Genomic DNA, 19,546 nt, shown 5'->3' with positions numbered 1-19,546 from the left:
CCACGATGCAGAGTCGCACAGACATATTTTTAGAAAGAACTCAGTTCCTTGGCAACAGATTGAAGTTGGCTTGAAGTATTTCAAAACAAAATTCACCTGCAAGTGTCAGAGAACGAACTACTCTGTGACTCTCTTACAAGATTTCAAAGCAAAGAACAAAAATTGATCAAATCTGAGCTTTAAATGAAAATGAATAAAAAACTACAGGGTATAAATGATCAATAAACTATTCTCAAACATAAAAGAGGAGAAAATGTCTGAAAAATGTAAATTGTCATTTTTATTGCTTTGACTCCAGAAACATTATAGCAAAAAAAGTGTGTGAGTGTTGTACTCTTTTCTTCTTACAATAACTGGACTGACCAGAACTCTGTGCTCAAAGCTTGTGATTTTGTTTTATTACCCAACCCAGCTTTCTCCATGACCTGTCTGCTGTGTTCCTTGGCCTTCATGATGCAGTTTCTTCACAGGTGTTCTCTAACAAACCTTTGAGGCTTTCACAGAACAGTTGCTTTGTTCTGAGATTAAATTACACAAATGGACTCTATTAACTAAATGGGTGACTTCTGAAGACTATTGGTAACCCTTGACTTTATTTTCAGGTGTATGAGTAAATGGATGGCTGTGGTTGGAATATGACATTTGAAAAGTTTCAAGAAGTATTAATACTTTTGCAAATGACTCTAAATATGCAGAATGCTATCTGTGTGTCACTCATAAACTACCTAAATAATGTGGAACATATGGTTTTTGGATTTATTTACACTTTGGATCACTATTTAAATCAGGAAAAATAACTTAAAACATGTTTTTGGTTGTTTTTTTGTTTGTTTTTTACGTTTTTCTCACCTCTATGATGATTAACCAACATTGTATTTTCTTAAATGAATTATCATAGATATATAGTATGTCACCTGGTGGCCACTAGGTGGCAATGAAATTTCAGAAGACAGTAGTTATTCTCCATTGTATAAATTATTTTAACCACTGCCCTACAACCAAAAAATCAAACTGCTTGATGATACTGGATTATATTAGCTAAAAACTTTCTGTTGCATTTTAGTTTATTATTACAGTAAATTGTAATATATGTAATTATTCTTGTAAGTTTTATACTTAAGTCACTTATGTGATGTTTTAATTGTATGTTGCTTTTATTTATTTTGTTTTGTGTACTGTACACCAGTGTGCATCTTGGCCAGGTTTCTTTCAAAAAAATATTTTATCCCTAGGGACTTCCTGGTGAAATAATGGTTAAATAAATAAATAAATAAAACATATAGAAAATTGGAGAAACATAGTAAATTGCTCAGTTTTCCTTTTTTTTTTTTAAGTTCTAAATAGGCTATAGGAACATCTATGTTTTTTTTTTTTAATGCTTCATAATGGCTGTAGGCACGAATCCGATGTCGCAGTCTTTCAAAAAAGCTTGAATAAGTAATTTAATTGTAACATTCCGTGGCCAAGAAATATACTGTTTTGACTCCCACCTTTTTAAACCATATGTGTCAAACTCAGTCCCGCGGGCCAGATCTGGCCCACAGTGTAACTATGTTTGGCCCACAAGATGGACACAGAACTACAATGTAAAATCCTCAAATGCTAAAATTAGATCCTCTCTCAGATATATTGAAATGAACTAAAATCCCCACTGACTAAGTGTGATTATTACAGTCCTATTTGAAATGATTAAGCAGAGGATGAACAGAGATGGCAAAATCGCCTGATGTGGGCCTAGCCTCTACATTGCTCAAATAGTTTCCAAATAGTTTCCATGCCACATCTACTTCAATTCTCACAGGACTGATAAATGTTCTGCTTGGGCTATGTCCCACAGTGGGAACTTACAAGCAGCCAATTGAAGGCCAGTTCTAACAGCATGAAATAATGATAAGATAAACATATAATGCTTAAGGTATGTGCTCAGTGAAACATAATCCTTCTGTTTTATGGAGGTTTTTTTTAATCACTTTAATGCAAACCCTCTTGCTTAGACGGTATTTTAAATAGACATTTATGACTAAAAAACGGAAATTGACATTCTTTTTGGATTTGATTCATTCTATGAGTTTAATGGGGACTGTTGTACACAGCAATCTCAGCAAGGTGTAGAAAATTTGTAGTAAAAATAAATGGGAGAAGTGGATGTTGGTTGGAACTTAGCAGCGGTGTTGGCAGTGAAATTAGGCTACTGCATATTCAAGTTGTTATTAATTCAATAAAGCAGTATCTTTTTTTTTAAATACAAGAAAGGCAAACGCCTATGGGCAAGATGAGAGAGGTGTCATATCAAAGTGAGCTTTCTGTCTTCTTGGTACTCTCTTTTAACTCCTATCAGGCACACTGCAGTTGTACCAAGATGCAACAGTTTGTTAGGATGCTTTCAGTAGCGATCTATTAAATACAGTGAAGATGGAGAAAAAAGATTCTCACTGACGTCAGCTTTTGCTGAGCTTTCTGGCTCAGCAAAAGCTGATGTACCCCTGTGATCAGTTCGATGGAGCATGATGTCTTACTGCAAACAGGTACTATCAGTCAACGGTCATATTAAAATGACTACACTTTGAGATTTTCTTAACTCTTTGTAACAGTTTTCATTTTAAATGCTCATAATGCTAATTTGAACACGTTTGTATCCGATGGACATTATTTCACTTTTGTGAAGCGTTGGAATGCTATTTTTGCTCAAATTTAAAAGAGCAAAACAAAATAAATCAGGGATTGACTGTATTTAACTGAAATTCATACAATGACTAGCAAGAAATGCCAAAAAATGTCTCTGGAAAAACATTCACTGAGAGGTTGTTACACATTATCTTGGGAAAGGGTAAGGGTCCTCAAGATGATCTATTTTTAAAATTTATTTAAATAGATTTTTCTTTTAAAACTAAAATTCTTAATATGACCGAGACAAACTTTAGAGACAAGTTGTGTACTCTAAATAGACTGAACACACATACCAAATTTTATGGTAGTATGGTATATTCTGGTCTGGAATTGGACATCTTTACATCTCTACAAAATATAATGAAATAAAGCAGAATAAAAACCCCACAGACAAAGAGTAGATACTCTTTCAAACTTGTGTTTTTTATTTGATAATACTGAATATTCTGTCCTTTGCCTGGACTTACACAAAGATTCAAAAACATGCAGTCCTCTAATAAAACAACGTATACCTTTTTGACCTTTCTCTACACTTCCCCTAAAAGGACTTGTTAGCCTCACTCTCACGTTACTCCAGCGCAAGAGGTCCCTCTGATCAAAGACAGCTAAAAACATTTGCGGACAAACACACAAAAATCATGACGGCTTTTATATTAATAACACTGAAAAACACAAAGTAAATGGAATTGGAAAGAGTTTACTTTTAAATTATGCCTCTAGTACTTTATCATATATATATATTTTACTTACTGTAGATTAAGGTGTATAAAACAGCACTGTAAACTTTGATTAGGTTGCTTTCTAGGAGAGCGATAAAGCTTTTACTTAATAACTTGAAAGACAACTCAGAGCTAACATTAAGCATGTAAAGAATATCATTAAACTGCTGTTTGCATTTACAATCAACAGATAATACAGACACTGAAATATCATCTCGCAAGCTTATCTCAATCCCTCCTTCACACATTCAGTCTTACCAAAAGTCTCCCAATACCCAGAACTTTCACACGTCTACCATTTTATTGTATTATTTTATTTTCTGTTATGACAAATATAGCAAAGATCTTCTTTCATCACCAGACAAAATCTGCACCAGAGGCAGATTTGGCAGTCTGGGCAAACGACAGTAAATGTCACATCAGCGTGCTCAGGCTCTTGTCTTTATTGAAATTCATCCTCAAAAAGTGCAAATCTAGTTCTAATGCAGTAAATAATAATTATCAAGTAACAACAAAGGTATATGCATAGGTACTGTACAGCTACATAACATAACATAACATAACATAACATAACATAACATAACAAGGGGTGAAGATTTAAAGATGAAAAAGAAAGGGATACAGTATTTCTGTTTTGACGGCGGAGTAGTGAAGAGAAGTTGGCTTTAATTTAGATGGGTAATTTTCAGCTACACGTTCTATTTAAAAGAAGCAAGTTGTGGGCGTCTATCACGAGTGCTTTAGAGGAGAAAATGAGAGAAGTGTAAATAAGAGATATTTAAGTCTTAAAAAAGAAAGGCAACTTGAAATTTGCTTTGGAATAAAATAGAGAATGAGGTAATTAAAGTAGGAACAAGATGGAGAGTAAATGATCATCTGAGAGAGCAGAGAATGATTGACGGGGTGCTGCTGCTCTGCTATAGAGCTTTTTTTGGACAGGAAGAGCTCTGTCTCAGCGAGAAACTATTACCTCCTAACGCCAGCCTCAGGAGGAAGTTCCACCATCACTCCACTAATGTATAGCTGTGTTCAAATTGTCCACTCCTTCATTCTAAAGTCTGCTACAAGTACTTCAGCCATTGTATGAAGTTGAATACAGGGAATGTATACCATATTGGTCCAAACTGGTATAATCCACTTAGGTTTGAGGCAGCAGAATATGCTAACCGTTAATATTAGCATGGTAACTGCTAATGTTAGCAGTAGTTAACTGTAGATGGAGGCGTAAAAACAGCACTTTATACTTTGATTAGGACAGTCATAAAGCTTTCATTTAAGATCTTGAAAGATGAGTCAAAGCTAATATGAAGCAGTAACATAATAAGTTAGCTATTATCTTAGCTAAGTGGCACTGCTAACGTCAGGATGCTAATTGCTAATGCTAGTGGCAGCTAAAGATTGCTTGAATTGTATAAAACCGCACTTTAAACTCTGATTATTTTGCTTTCTAGGAAATACAGAAAGTTTTCATTTAATAACATAAAAATGAGTGAAAGATAATACCAAATAATTGGCCAATACGTTGGTTGTTATTTGACCAAACCACCATAGCCAGCATGCTAATTGCTAACTTAGCAGCAGCTACCTGTAGTAGTCTAAAGTGTGCAAAACAGCGTTGTAAACTTTGGTTGTGTTGCATTCATGGACAACTTTAAAATTTTAATTCAATAACTTGAAAGATGAGTTAAAGCTATTTTTAAGCAATTAGCACTTAATCATCCTAGCTAACTGTTAGCTGCTTACATTAGCAGTTACTGCTAATGTCCATGCTAATTATTTGGATTTTCAGATTTAGAGTTTCAGAAAATAGGTATTGAAACCATATTTAAAATATGAGTTGTCAAGTCTAAACAATATGCTAAAGCCACGTTGATAACTGTAACATAAAATTAAGCAGCAAACAAGTGCTTACTTCTCAAGTTTTAGCATACAGGGTTCAATCCTAAAATGGCTGTTTGGGATGAGATGCAGAACAGATTTCATGGGTAATACTTACAATTTCTGTATATTGAAACTGTGATATAGTAACTGGTGTAGTCTTTTCTTTGCTTGAGTCGCTACACAAGGGTTAATCAGATTTTCGTACAAAAATGTATTTGTTAACGAAGTGAAATGATGTTAACTCCCATTAGTTTTCAGTCCAAAACAGTGAAATAATGCTGTCACCTCATATTTGGGGTGCTATATCTTGCTGGTGTTTATTTATGAGATACTTAATTTTAAGTACTAAACTTTAAAATGCAAAACAGCTATTCCACTGTATATTGAACTTTATATGATGACAGAGTGAATATTTCCAACACAGCCTACATCTCATGATGTCATTACATGGTTTTTACAAAGATGCTGCATCCAAGGAAAACTTTTGAGCCACTTCTGAGTTGTTTAATCATGAGAAACTTTAGCATGAAAAGTGGTCACATCAAACAAAAGGCTAAAAGTTATTTTCAGAACAGCAGCTAATTTATATCACAATAGCTTTACATTTTTAAATAGCCTAATGTTTTTTTTTAATTATTATTTCAATTGCCTTTTTTCCCTTTATCTCTGTCAGATTGCAGATTTAAGGGTCCTCTGCGTCCAGAAACTCCTTCTTGGGTGGCGCGACACCACGGTACCAAGAGCAGGAGCCGTCCGCCCGCTTGACGCAGGCGTAGTGGTTGGCCTGACGTCCGTGCACCTGCTTCTCAATCATCAGGTCTGTCCACAGACACTCCTCGGGGGCTGAGATCTCACAGGGCAGGGAGGGACAACGCACAATCTGCAGAAATGCACAAAACAAAGTCCTTGTGCACTATGTACTAAGATGAACTTGAAAAGTCTTAGTGGGAATTCAAAGATTTTGCTGACTCTTTGTTCTTTTACATCATTACCCGGTCCTCACCATTTTCTGTGAGCTTTAACATCTCATCCACTAAAAATACACAACTGGTGTGTGCATTAAGAGCAGTTTGAACTTGCAAAAACTACCGGCTATTAGGGCTGGTAGTTAAGAGGCCCTTAAGAGGGCAGGAGGGACGGATGAATATAGTGAATGATATAAGCAGTAAAGTCTAGAAATACATATTTTCCAGACTTTCTTATTGTCCACACCAGACCTAGAAAAATACTCAAATCAAATTTAATACCTTTCAAGGGATTTTTCTGACTTGGTAGGAACCCTACCAAACCATTGAAAAGGCTTCGCTTTGCAATCATCTTAAGGCTGCACTTAACTCTGCTGCTTGTGCACCATTTCCTACCACCATTTTTCCTTCAACATAACCTTCCATTAATATGTTTGGGTACAACACCGTGAGAACAGCCTGCTTACTTAGTAATGACCTTTAGTGGCTTCCCCTCCTTGAAGAGGGCGTTGATAACTGTCTACTGGACAACTGTTAACGTCAACAGTCTTCCTCATGATTATGTATGCCATAACACAGAATGTGTGCACTGAAAAAATCTTTTTTTTGGTCATTTGTAATATTAAAATTTTATAAGAAATGCAATTTTGGGTTTTCTTTTCAGAATTAACAGAAACAAACACTTGAATAACATCATTCTTTTTTCATTGAACTGAAAAATTGCAGATTTGACAGATGTCATGCGTTTCGTGTCAATAGTATTTTACAAACTGATGAAGGCATAAGAGAGATTATATTAATCATCACATAAGGTTTCTGAAGGGAATTGCTGATGCAACTTGCATCAGTCCTAACTTTGAAATCCAATGTTTGTTGTTGTGATACATGTCCTATTTTCACTTTGGCTTGTTGTGTCTGGATTTTTCCTGCAGGAAGCAAATATCTGCTGTCTGTTTTGTTGTTGTGTTTAGTCATGCTGGGAGGTAAACAGACACAGATGGTTCTCTCCTGTCTTACCTTGCAGTCACAGCCCATCTGGTAGCGCTGGCTGAGGCTCTTTTTCTGGGTGGCGCTCAAGGAGTCCCAGAGCATGATGTAATCACACAGGGTCACGTGCATACGTCCGCCCACCTCGGCCTTGCCTGGAAAAGAACGTGGAGCATCAAAACAGCAGATGTGAAAGAACATTTCAGACGAAACAAGACTAGGCGAAAAACAACAAGCCCTGGATGTTCCCACTGGAGGAACAACAGATAACACATTTGCTGGTACACCAGATAAAAAGCTGTTGCTTTCCAGACTGATGCCTGCAGGCATCTACACAAACGACATCTGTATCACCCACACAAGTGGCAGTAGACAAAACAAGAGGAAATGTTGAGCAGAGTTTACAGATCTGCTCAGATGTGCGTCCCGTCTTCTTCGCCACTATCTGTCTGTAAAGCACCTCTCAACATGGTGAAGTTTTCACAGTGTGTCCCTACAGACAAGACTGACTCACATTTCGTTGCAAATCTTAATTTGCAACGAAACTTAAGATTTTTTACCCTTCAACCTAAAGAGTAGATGAACAATTTTCTCAACATGCCCTGCTCAGCAGAAAACAGACTTTCTTTGCCACTGCTTCAGACTATGAAAGAAAACGCTGGCTTCAGCAGTTCCTCGTCTTACAACTCCATGTAATTAGGGTGGGTGGGAGGGGTGAATGATTGCGGCTACATCTCTGTCTCTGATGGAGAAACCAGAACACGAGCGACCTCGTGAACTTTGAGCCTCCTCTGTTTGGTCTGCTGTCTCAGATGCTACTGTTCCTTCAATACCGACCTCTCTGAAAATGAAAACATTACAGTTTGGTGCAAAGGTTTTCATACTCCTTACACTTTTTCACATTATAAAAAAAACTTCCATGTATTTTCAGTGATTGTCATTCCATTCCTCTTTTCTAAAAACTTAATCTTTATCAGATTGTATGAAGAGCATCTCTTTACATCAATTTTCAAGTCTTGACCACATTTCTGAAATGGGTTTATCTAGGTTTTGACTAGGCCTTTATAACACATAAATATGCTTTGATCTGAACCCTTCCATTGTTGCTTTGGCTAAATGTTTAGGGTCCTTGTTCTGCTGGAGGGTGAACCTCTGCCTCAGTCTAGAGTCTTTTAAAGCCTCCAACATGTTTTCTTCCAGGATTGTTACTGTATTTAGCTCTATTCTTCTTCCCGTCAACTTTGACCAGTATCCCTGTTCTTGCTGAAGAAAAGCATCCCCACAGCATGATGCTGCTACCACCATATTTTATTGTGGGGATAATATGTGCAGGGCAATGTTGGTGTCCCACCACACACAGAATCTGAATTTAGACTAAAAGTACAATCTTGGTGTCATCTGAGATCTTTCTTCCACATGCTTTCTGGATATTATATTATAACCTAACCTTAGTTCAAACTTGTCACAGTTTCTCAATTGAATTTAATAGTGTACTTTGACTGCGTCATTCTAACACATGAATCTGCTCCTATCTAAACCACTGTAACTCCGACTGTATATTAAGCTTCATTGTTCCGTTGGAATGTGAGTCTTCTCCCCAGTCTCAAGTCTTCTGCAGCCTCCAACAGGTCTTCTTCCATGATTACCCTGTATTTAGCTCCATCCATCTTCTAATCAACTCTGACCAGCCTTCTGGTCCCTGCTCAAGGAAAACACACACACAGCATGATGCTGCCACCACCATGTTTCACCATAGGGATGGTCTGTTTAGGTTTATGTGCCTATTAGTTTCTACCACATGTAGAGTTTTACTTTTAGGCCAGAAAGTTCAATTTTAGTCTCAAATGACCAGAGCACCTTCTTCCACGAATCCGTCCTCCTACATGCCAAACTTAAACAGGATGTTTTTATGTCTCTCTTTTTACGATGGCTTTATTTCTTGCCACTCTTCTATTACCATTACAACCACTTTTTGGACCTCATAGTTTAGGTGGACAGCTATATATTGGTAGGTTTGCAGTTGTGCCAGACTCTTTCCATTTTCAGATGATGGATTAAACAGTGCTCCATGAGATGTTCAAACAGCTTTACCCATAGCCTGTCTGCTGTGTTCCTTGGTCTTCACGATGATGTTTGTTCTCTAACTGTCTAGCAAATCTCTGAGGCTTTTACACAACAACAATCCCCCCATGGTCTTCCAAAAATAAATGTGTCTTAAAAAGGACAAAATACATCTAAAAACTCAAGCAAAAGATGAGTTTATTTCACCTGCATACCATTTACTAAATAAAAGGCAATTTTGTTGGACTTTTTACAAATATCTTTATGTTTCTTTACAGCTTTAACTGGTTATAAAATGTTGACCTACTCATCTCATTCTTACATGCTCAGCCAAATTCTTTCTAAAAAACATCAGCAGTGAATAAAAACATAATCGTGGTGTTTATAGGTAAAAGAAGAAAGGTGGTTAAGAAGTATGCCCTGTGGAGCTCCGGGCTGCAATTTATAATTTTGTAGAGTGAGACATTTCTCCTTGAAGCTAACCTTTGTGTCAATATAGAAATGATAATTACATTTGCTTCCAGTTTTTGAAATGTTAGGAGAGACACTGCAAAGCAGACAGCCTCTGAACCAGTCCCGGAGACTCGAAGTGTCCCACGGCAGACAAGGTCCCACCAGTCTCCACAGGGTTTAGACAGAAACTTATCATTATCCATAATGACATAAACAGTTTCCTCCCCAACATGCCCACTAGTCTTTATCTACTCTGTGTTTGTCTGCCTGGTTTTGCACACCTGCATGTCTATATGGTTGTCTTTTTGAGAATTCTTGTTGCTTTCCAAACTTTCCTCTCCATCTCCACAAAGCATCTTAATGTTTGTTTCTTACAGTAAAGCTGCTGCAATCTAGAAGAAAAAATTAAAACCAAGTCCTATGTATGACCCAGTTATCTCTATAAATTCAAAATGAACAGATTGAGTCTAAAGTTTAGGTTTTACTGACATGGGCATGAATGTTAGAGGTTTCTCTAAATTTCATTTTGAATTCACATATATTTAGTATAAAAACACACACACACACAAATACTAATTGGGTGCACAAACCTGAGATCAGGTACTCTTTTTTTCCAGATGTATCCAGGGTAACACCACACACAGCAGAAACTGGTGCAGTGAAAACCGCCTCAATGTCCTGGTCAGGCCCTTTAAACATCTGAAACATAAAGCATTATAATCAAGAGTAAAACAGTGAGTCAAGAGGTGAGCACCAAAGCCTCTTCTAACAAATATTTGGTAGGCATGTGTAGGATAAATTTAACCTTGATTTGTTTGACATCATATTGGATCCTCTTGATGGGGTTTCCATAGATATCGTTCCCAGAATCCACCTCTCTTTCCCCCACCACCTTTGCACGGATAACTGGTAAGAGACACAGGAACACAGAGTCAGATCCAAAGATGTAATTCAGGAATACTGATTTGTACAGGGTCCCTACACAATCTTCAAGAATATGGAATTTGATTCAGGCATTTTCTAGCTCTGGCCAAGTATTGGAGGAGTGTGGAAAAAACGTTTGACCACATGAAGGTTTCTTATATGCAAGGGAGTTTTTAGCTCCACTGAATCTACTCGAGAGGTTAACTCTAACCTTGCATGTGTGGTGCCAGGAACTATAACTTCTGTCTTTTCTACATTAGGTTGAAGGAAATTCTGACCCACTCACTGGGTGGCATTATGGACAAATTTACCTATTGTGAGTCTCCACGTTGGTAAGAGATGTTGTAGTAATTTGAGTTAGAGGGAGCATACAGATACTGAATAAAAGTGGCTTGAGAATTCCGCCTTGGAGAATCCCACGTACGATCTTCGTTAATTAAAATAAATCAAAATAGCCCAGGTCTGTCAAGTAAGAGCTGAGCACAAAGAAAGAAGTGCCTAGGTAGACATATTTTTCAGAAAACGTCAAATTGAAAAAAACAGTTATTCTTAAAGAACAGAAATTTAAGAATTTAGAATGTTTTTCCATATATATATTTCTCTTTCATTTACTTAAATTAAGACTTCAGTGCATCTAAAACTAAATCCCTGTTTATTATTAAAAATGCCAAGACTACTTGAGAATTGATTGGCTAAAATCATAAAAAAAACTATGCGGTAATAAATAACAGATTTCTGTTAATATGCACCAAGAAAATGGTGACCATAACTGCTGGATTTTACACTTGACCTGACCCAAGGAATAATTGTGCCTTCAGAAACTAAAAATCCTGCTTAAAGAAGGCTCAAAGTTAGCTACCTCTAGTACCAGTGAGGGGTACAAATTAGGACAAAAGAAGCCATGACAGGCACTGTGTAAAGAAAGTGGAAAATTAACTTCATTTATAAGAGAAATATAAATTGACAATGGCATGTCAGAGCTTTACAAAATCAGTTCAATAGTCCACAAAATCTGTGACTAGCGCATCTTTAGACATCTAAAAGTCTAAAGTGATTTATAACAGATGTAGAAAAGTACTGATGTTGTGCTTCTGGGAAAAAAAAAAGATATGGACATTAGAATGGGAGGTGTGAGACTGATAAATCAGGAGTAGCTTCACACGAGCAGGGTTGTTGTGCTATCATAAAGGAGAAGATGAATAAAGAATACCAGCTGAAACCGACTCTCCACTTTTTGTTTCCATCTTTTATGGACAGTACAAACTAGTGCTAGCATTGCAGCACAGCTAACTGCTACATGAAGCTAGAAAATTATCAGCTTAAAATCTCTATCTGCCAAATAACCCAAACTGCAGACTCCGCTGTCAGCGTAACAGAACCTGATAGCATCAAAAGAACACCTCCGCTAGCAGCCTACATGCATCATTTAGGGCTACAATCAGATCCAGAGCTGCCAAACGTCTTGCATGAACTGAGACATTTAATGCTCCCCCATGCCTCCTATCAATTTGTAATCTTATAATAAACTATTTCAACATCAGTAAATTTACACTGGAGTGTAAAAAGACTCTAACAGCACCCTACTGATGCAGAGCAAGCAGTGCTACAGAGCCTACCAAAAATATACCTCCCTCTTAATACTTTTATTTTAACAAGTTGTTACTTTACTACCACAAACTTCTATGGTTTTTAATTGGGATTTTTTGTAATTAACCAACAAAAAGTAGCACAAAATTAAGAATCGTGACTTGGAACATACGATCATCAATGTGAGACATGGTCTTGGCAGCATCATGCTGTGGGGATGCTATCTTCAGTAGGGACAGTTAATGGGAAAATGGGTGGAGCTAACTACAGGACAAATCTTTGTTCACAGATGCTCTCCATTCACTTTAAATGAACTTGGGCTATTTTGCAAACAAGAATGAGCTACAAATGTATTGCCTAGATTGACAAAGCCATTTGAGACATTCCCCATAAGTACTGCCACCATTATTGTACAGATTCTACAAAGCACTGACTCGCTGGGACTGTGTTTTCAAATTTTTAGTGTAAAACATTTTTCAAACCTTTATATTATTTTCCTTCCACCTTAAAATGATGCACTACTGTGTGGTGGTCTGGTACACAGATCCCAATAAACTGCACTGAAGTTTGCAGTTGTAATGTGACAAAATGTAAAGAGGTTTCTATCTCAGCATGTTAAATGTGCCAATAATATTGGCACATTTGAGACTTGACTTAATCTAGTCAAAGTCTAGATTAAACCTTATCGAGGCCCTACAGCATGGAAAACCCTCCAATGTGGCTAAACTCTGCAAAAGCAGGCCAAAACTTCTCCACAGTGATGTAAAAGACAAAATGCCAGTCATCGTAAATCCCTAAAATCCTTTAAAACGGTTACTACATTATTGATGAATAAATAATATTCATCAAGTCTAATATGAAATGAATTCCTGGAAAAGCAGATCACAGATTCCAAGCAGATATATCTACCTCTAAATGGTCAAAATATCCAGTTTCCAAATATAAAGATGAAGCTGCATATTGTTAAACCTGAAGACATTTAAGCCTGTGGGTGTATTTCTTTTTATTAAAAAAATTATTACTTTCCAGATAGAGGAAATTACATATTTGCTTTCTATTAGATTTAACTAGAAACAAATTGCCGCCTTTAGTGGAGGCCTGAAACCTGTACTGAACATTTAGAAAATGAAATTCTTAGAAACAAGCATTGTTAAGTTTTCTTCCTGCTTGAGTCTCATAAAACACCCTATGTCCCTGCAGCTAAATATAAACGTAGTGCAAGCAACATTTATTTCTTTTAATTACCCCCCTAGACCTCTGATTGTTATTTCAGACTAATGAAAAAGCCCAAACACACTCAAACCACAACATGAGCCTCCAGCAACACAGAAGCAGGAAGCAATCACAGGATCAGATTTGAGGATTAAAAAATTGGACTCGCAGGCTGCGGCTCGAAGAATGACTCGGTCGTGAGCATTCTTCTCACTGTGTGTGTGTCTTGTGTTTTAGTGGCCTGACTGACTTCAAGCTTCAGCTATGCTCAGAGCATTTATTTCAGAATGGAAAATATGAGCAATAAGCGTGTGGGTATGCGTGTTTGGTGGGGGTGGCAACAATGAGCATGAACAGATGACGTGCACAGAGATAAAGACACACACACACAGCTGTTTTCACCCCCCTTAGACTCAGTTTACCCTTTTGCATTGTGGAGTTAAGAACCTTTCTGGGTTTCCTCCTACTTTGTTTTTTTTTATTATATGGAAGAATAATGTTCTACTTATAGTTTGTAGTGGATATGGCTTCATTAATGTACTGGAAAGTTAAGGGAAGGACATACAGTTAAGCCCACAATTATTCATAGCCCTGGCAGATTTAGATTTGAAATGATTTGCATTCAACCAAAAAGTTTGATTTTATGAGAAAATCAGACATGTCTAAAAGACAATCAAAATACGTTATAGGAGAGGAGTATTTTATATATGCTTCTTAGTTAATAATTTGACCTTCCTTGGTCAACATAACTCGTACGGGGGTTAGGTGGCAAGTGGCAGGTTTAGGGTGCATGGGGGAGCTCCTCCTCCTCTTTACTACCGACCTGCCTCCATGTGGGACATGTGGCTACTCTGTGGGGATGACGGTGTTTGCCTGCATGGGGCTGCTGCGGCCTCTGGGAGTCGATGCTACCTGCCCCTTGCTGCTGTTGGGATCAAAGTGCTGCAAGGTTACTACTCTTCTAATCCTTGTAACATCTTTGCAATTCCAGATGAAAAGCTAGCACATACTTACACCACACACCTACTCTACACACATGTTCATACTCACGCACAAACACAAATAATTCAAAAGATTGAAGGTCATACAAACACAGGTTCATATTTTATTCATGGGTTCAAATGCAACCCTGATTTAATAAAGTCAATCAATGAAGTAGATTATCATGTCCAGATTTCCTTTATGTAAAGAAAAACTGCCCTGGCACTTGTAGGCAACCAGCTTCTCCATGTGGTATGCATTATATGTTGCGACAAGACACGTAGAAAAAAAAAAAACATTAAAAGTTGACCTAGAAGGCAAAACAATTTAGCAATCTTTATACTATTAATCACTGCTTTGGAGAAATCAAAAGAAAAAATTTTGTTGCACTTTGAAGCTTATGCAAATGTGCATCAGCATCAGCCAAGGTACACATACAAACACACAGGCTGCAGTATACCTGGCTGGCACTGTCAGCAGCATTCCTCACAGTTTTCCTGCTCTCACTTCCTCACCTCATTCTGAGCCACAACCTAATGAGCAAAAAACAAATAATAAAAATTAAAATTAATGACTTATACATATGTTTTGTTTGGAATATGTAGTGCTTTCCATGCTTCAAAAATTTCAAAATGAAGGTTTTGAAGTGGCCTAGTCAAAGTCTAGATTAAACCTTATCGAGGCCCTACAGCATGGAAAACCCTCCAATGTGGCTAAACTCTGCAAAAGCAGGCCAAAACTTCTCCACAGTGATGTAAAAGACAAAATGCCAGTCATCGTAAATCCCTAAAATCCTTTAAAACGGTTACTACGTTTAGGGGGCAATTCATTTTTCACAAAGGGCTAATGTGAAATCAAATCATTTAAAACTGTCATTTTGTACCTACTCATATTATGTCTAACATTACAATTTGTATTCGTATTTAGCATAATTTGAAGAACTAAAATTATTTCTCAGTAAGATTTGCACAATTTGTTATTATTTATCTTCATATTTAATCAAAACACTTATGAACAACCGAGAGAAATAAACTGATATTTAATTGTTGAGTACATGGGTTCGAAATGGTTTGTTTACAAGTGGTTTTTGATATGGGCCATGTGGGGAGTTGCCCAGGGCAACATTATTACAGTGAAATGTGCACAAGCACCAGTTAAAAACAAAATCTCACTTATCTGTCAGTTGTGTCTTGAGCATGTTTTCTATTGCTTTTATGCATGAATAGTTAGTGGAGAGTTGGCATCCCATGTTTGTTGCTGAGAATAGGACTATTGTTCTTTGTGTAGAACTGCATTGTATTTTATCCTGCCGCGGACTTTTCATGATTTCCTGCATTTTAATTGGTTGGGGGAATCAACCAACCAATTTTCTCCTCTTAGTGAGTCAAATAACATGGATGGAGGGGCAGATACAAATCTTAGTTTATTGAAAAGAATGACTTTCTTTCTTTGTTTGTCCACTTCTGCTTCTCTGCAGGCAGCTGGGTGAGTCTGGTCTTCCAGACACTAAAACAGCCTACAGACAGTTTTTGACTTGCCAGGGCAGGGGAGGTAGAGGGGAGTTCCCCTCTGTGGTCAGGTGATTTATTTAAAAAGAGGATGTTTGCATCTCTACTTGTATCTTGCATGACAGACTGCGGGGTGGATGTATAACATGGCTGGACTCTTGATGACTTGCGGTCTGACCTGGAGCATCACTTTGCATGAAAAGAGAAGATGATACACACACTCACTGAGTCAACCAGCCATAATAAGGCTTCATTATACTAAAACAAATCTCAACTGTTATTGCATTTATACACATTTCTCCAAGATTTTCCTTTTTATATGCAAAGTCATCTAAAATCCATTCAACCACAGTCCTGCCCTCACCTATTCCTCTGCTGTGCATTATATGGATGCTGGGGATGGCACACTGGGGGAGTTTTCAACTGCAGCTTTACCCTCTAATCTGATGAAAAATTATGAGTCACCAATGAAACTGGGAATTCTTGTGGTTTGGTGGTCTGCATGACCATTAAAAATGTTTTCCTGACTCATACGCCCTCAGAAAACAACACAAGCACACCTATACACCTCTAATGCTAGACATCCTGTCTCTGGAGCTGCCACCAACCCAGCCAGAGTTTGAGTCACACCTGAAAATAGAGCCTTCGTTTGTGAAATCACAGACAAGCACACGAACTTCTTGTAAATGTGTGTTTTTGATTAAGTCAAAAAGCAGAAAAGCTGGGGCTAGAGTTTTTCAACTTTCTCGAGGATACCATGCATATTTTAACTTCCACTGCCATGTTTTATTGCCCGTTTTCCCCCTCATTAGACTGACAGCCAAATGTCCTACATAGCCAGTAAGTGGGAGCACGGCATGTCAATGCATGGCATGGACAGGCCTTCAGTTGTCTGGTTTGTGAAAGCCTGTGCACGGGTGTGTTGTCCTCGCGCAGCACTGGAGCAAAGTTGGGAAAACCCCAGAAACATTCCTGCAATTCCTCCGAAGCACCACCCAATGCAGGGAGAAAATGAACAGGAGTGGGATTATAGATTTTTTTCTAAATGAGAAAGGTTTGTGGTGTTACATATTCTGTGGTTAAATTATACCCAGCATCCATACTCTCTCCATCCCGTTGTCCCCTTCTCCTTTCTGGTGCCACGTTGCACCGCAAAACCCATGCTTCACGTTGGATCTTTAGAGCTGAGAGCAATGAAAGTAAAAACAGAGGAGAAAATAATAACAGCAATGGAACAGTAACTTGAGTGCAGATGCTCTTAAAGCATAAATCTAGTTTACCGTGGGCACGTGCCCCAAATGATCCACATTAAAAGGTGAAAAGGAAGTCTGGATGCTTAGAGTAAAAATTAAAAGCAGAGTATTATCCACAGTACTGTTAGTGCAGATCAGACTGCATTGAGAAACCAGGTAACTCAGAACATTTTTAGAAATCTTGGATATACAGTGGATCTCAAAAGTATATGCACCCCTGAGGCCCTTGAACCAACTTATGATTCCAGTTCAGGATTCAGCCAAGAGTAGGAGTCTGTCAGTGTTCCACGTCATGTTTTGGTAATATCTGCTGACTCTACCTTGCAAAAAGATCCTCCAAAGGTTGTGAGGAAATCTCTTATCCACAACCGTCTTCAGATGGCTCCACAGATTTCTCACAGATTAAGTCCTGGAATGTTCTTCTAGTGAAACCATCTCTTTGTCCTTTGTTGATAAGGATGTATGCAGAGATACAAATTCTGAAATCTCTATCTTAATTTTCTGCAGCAACTTGAAGGCAAAACTGAGTGATATTTGGAACTGCTAACATTTTCAACCCCCTTAACAAAACCGCCCAGTTGCACCTAAAGAAAGGTAAACCCAGAATATGATGCTACCACCACCCCGGTTAAGTCGGAGTATGTTGTTGTTTTATATGTTTTTAGGAAAAATACTGTGGAATTGTTTTGCAGCCCTATTCTTACTGATACATTTGTACAATGAGAACATTTGAATCCTTTGCAGCCTCTCTGCAAACTAAGGCTTTGGCTAAATTACTAAAAAAAAAAACTTAAACGAAAAGTAGTTTGAAAAAAATAAAAGACCCTTTTGTAATTAGAAGACATAAAGCTAGACTATATATTCAGTAGGCAAGCTGGTAACATACTTTTTTTTTTGGAGCACACAATGATCTCAAGTCTGGACCACTGCAATAAATATTCTGTTTAATGATGTGATGTTCATAAGGTACCTTTAATAACTAAATAAATGGGTCAGTCTAAGTGTAATTAATGATTAGCAAACTTGTGTGGGTAAATCGGCTGCATATCCATGATGCAAATCTTCCATTTCATCACATCTCAAAGTTACTCAGGGGCAGGAAAACTGGGCACAGGGGCCCACATCCTCCTAAATCCGTCGCTGGCCCCAGCACAATTTCATATCTGGCAACGCCACGGACCTCTGTTTATGTTAAAAATTAATATTATGACGTTATGTCTTTGAAATTAGTGTTTGTCTTTGTCAATTGTAGAGACGACCTCACATGTATATCTTTCCCCTAAATACTGATAGAGTTTGCGTTTCAGAAGAAAAGTATTGCTAAAATGACAGAAAAAACAAAACAAAACAATTACATCTGCGTAGGATTGCAAGCGTGCAGCCTGAATGTGGCGCAAACTGTCTGAGCCATGGCCTTGACTCTTATGGAGCAACACCCCCCTCTCCGCGTCAGGCTTTCCAGGGCTTTCCACCAGCCACGGGCAGCCTTTCAACCCGCCTCGGAGGCTGCAAAGCGCCGCAGCAGCTCCAAGCAGCTGCAGGGCAGCCTGGCGCAACGGGCCGGGTAAACGTAAACAACAACAACAACAACAGAGCTCTACTCACCTACATCGGCGTTGCAGAACGCTTGTTGCGGATGCACCGGAGCGCAGCTGCACGCTTCCGCGAACTCGTCCGCGCGCCACAGCAGCAGCAGCGCGAGCGCAGAAAAGATGCCGTTAAAGGAAAACGGCATCTTGGTCAACACTGCAGCGGGGCTTCTTCTTCTTCAGCCTCTTCGTCTCTGTCTGCGCAGATGCGTTGCGGAGTAGATCCAGAGGCAGCGCTTCCAGCCTCCGCTGGTTTAACCAACACACACGTCAACAACAGCCGCTCCTGTCACGGTGTGACAAGGGACCCTCTGAGATCGTCCTGACACTGCTGCAAACGTCTGTCCGCCTGGAGTGTTTTGACTTCAGGTCGAGGTTTTTAAAAGCTGCGGCTCCTCCCCGCTTGCTTCACAGATGACCGGCAGAGGGCGCCGTCTCCTACGTGACGAGACCAAAAGGTCCCTTTTTCCAACAAAATCTACATCTGCCTTACAAATAATAACCTCGGAATGTGAATAGTTGTTATTCATTTAAATACATTTTTACTTAAATCTCAAATTTTTAAGGCTAGCATAAATATTTAAACAAAACAAAAAACAAATCACTCAAAATTTCTTTGTATGTAACTTAACTATTTTCATCATTTGTTTAACTTAAATGCAACAGCATATTAATTACAACATTTAATGTCCCCTTGGGATTAATAAAGTATTTTTGAATTTGAATTGAATTAAAAATAGGAAAATTCTCAATTGGAGG

General features: G+C 38.2%; 1 protein-coding gene across 1 annotated transcript; it reads right to left on the bottom strand.

Annotated features, from left to right (window-relative positions):
- Positions 1 to 3,069: 3,069 nt before the first annotated feature.
- timp2a (TIMP metallopeptidase inhibitor 2a) lies at positions 3,070 to 19,143 on the bottom strand. Its single transcript, XM_047376479.1, has 5 exons — positions 18,804 to 19,143; positions 10,539 to 10,639; positions 10,324 to 10,432; positions 7,250 to 7,374; positions 3,070 to 6,147 (listed from the first exon to the last, which is right to left on the bottom strand). Exons 1-5 carry the CDS (start codon positions 18,931 to 18,933, stop codon positions 5,950 to 5,952), a joined length of 663 nt encoding a protein of 220 aa, XP_047232435.1. The 5' UTR covers positions 18,934 to 19,143; the 3' UTR covers positions 3,070 to 5,949.
- Between the last annotated feature and the right edge of the window lie 403 nt (positions 19,144 to 19,546).

The sequence above is a fragment of the Girardinichthys multiradiatus genome, chromosome 10 (genome assembly GCF_021462225.1).
Source record: "Girardinichthys multiradiatus isolate DD_20200921_A chromosome 10, DD_fGirMul_XY1, whole genome shotgun sequence".
Classification (NCBI taxonomy): Eukaryota; Metazoa; Chordata; class Actinopteri; order Cyprinodontiformes; family Goodeidae; genus Girardinichthys; species Girardinichthys multiradiatus.
The sequence above is the reverse complement of the archived record's forward strand: the minus strand, read 5'-3'. Positions and strand labels throughout refer to the sequence as shown.

Excerpts from the sequence above, each read along its gene's own strand:
- timp2a (XM_047376479.1), bottom strand. The coding sequence starts at position 18,933 with ATGCCGTTTTCCTTTAACGGCATCTTTTCTGCGCTCGCGCTGCTGCTG. Across the intron at positions 10,433-10,538 it reads ATGATGTCAAACAAATCAAG|ATGTTTAAAGGGCCTGACCA; the intron begins GTTAAATTTATC and ends TTTATGTTTCAG. Across the intron at positions 7,375-10,323 it reads AAAAGAGTACCTGATCTCAG|GCAAGGCCGAGGTGGGCGGA; the intron begins GTTTGTGCACCC and ends GTTCTTTTCCAG.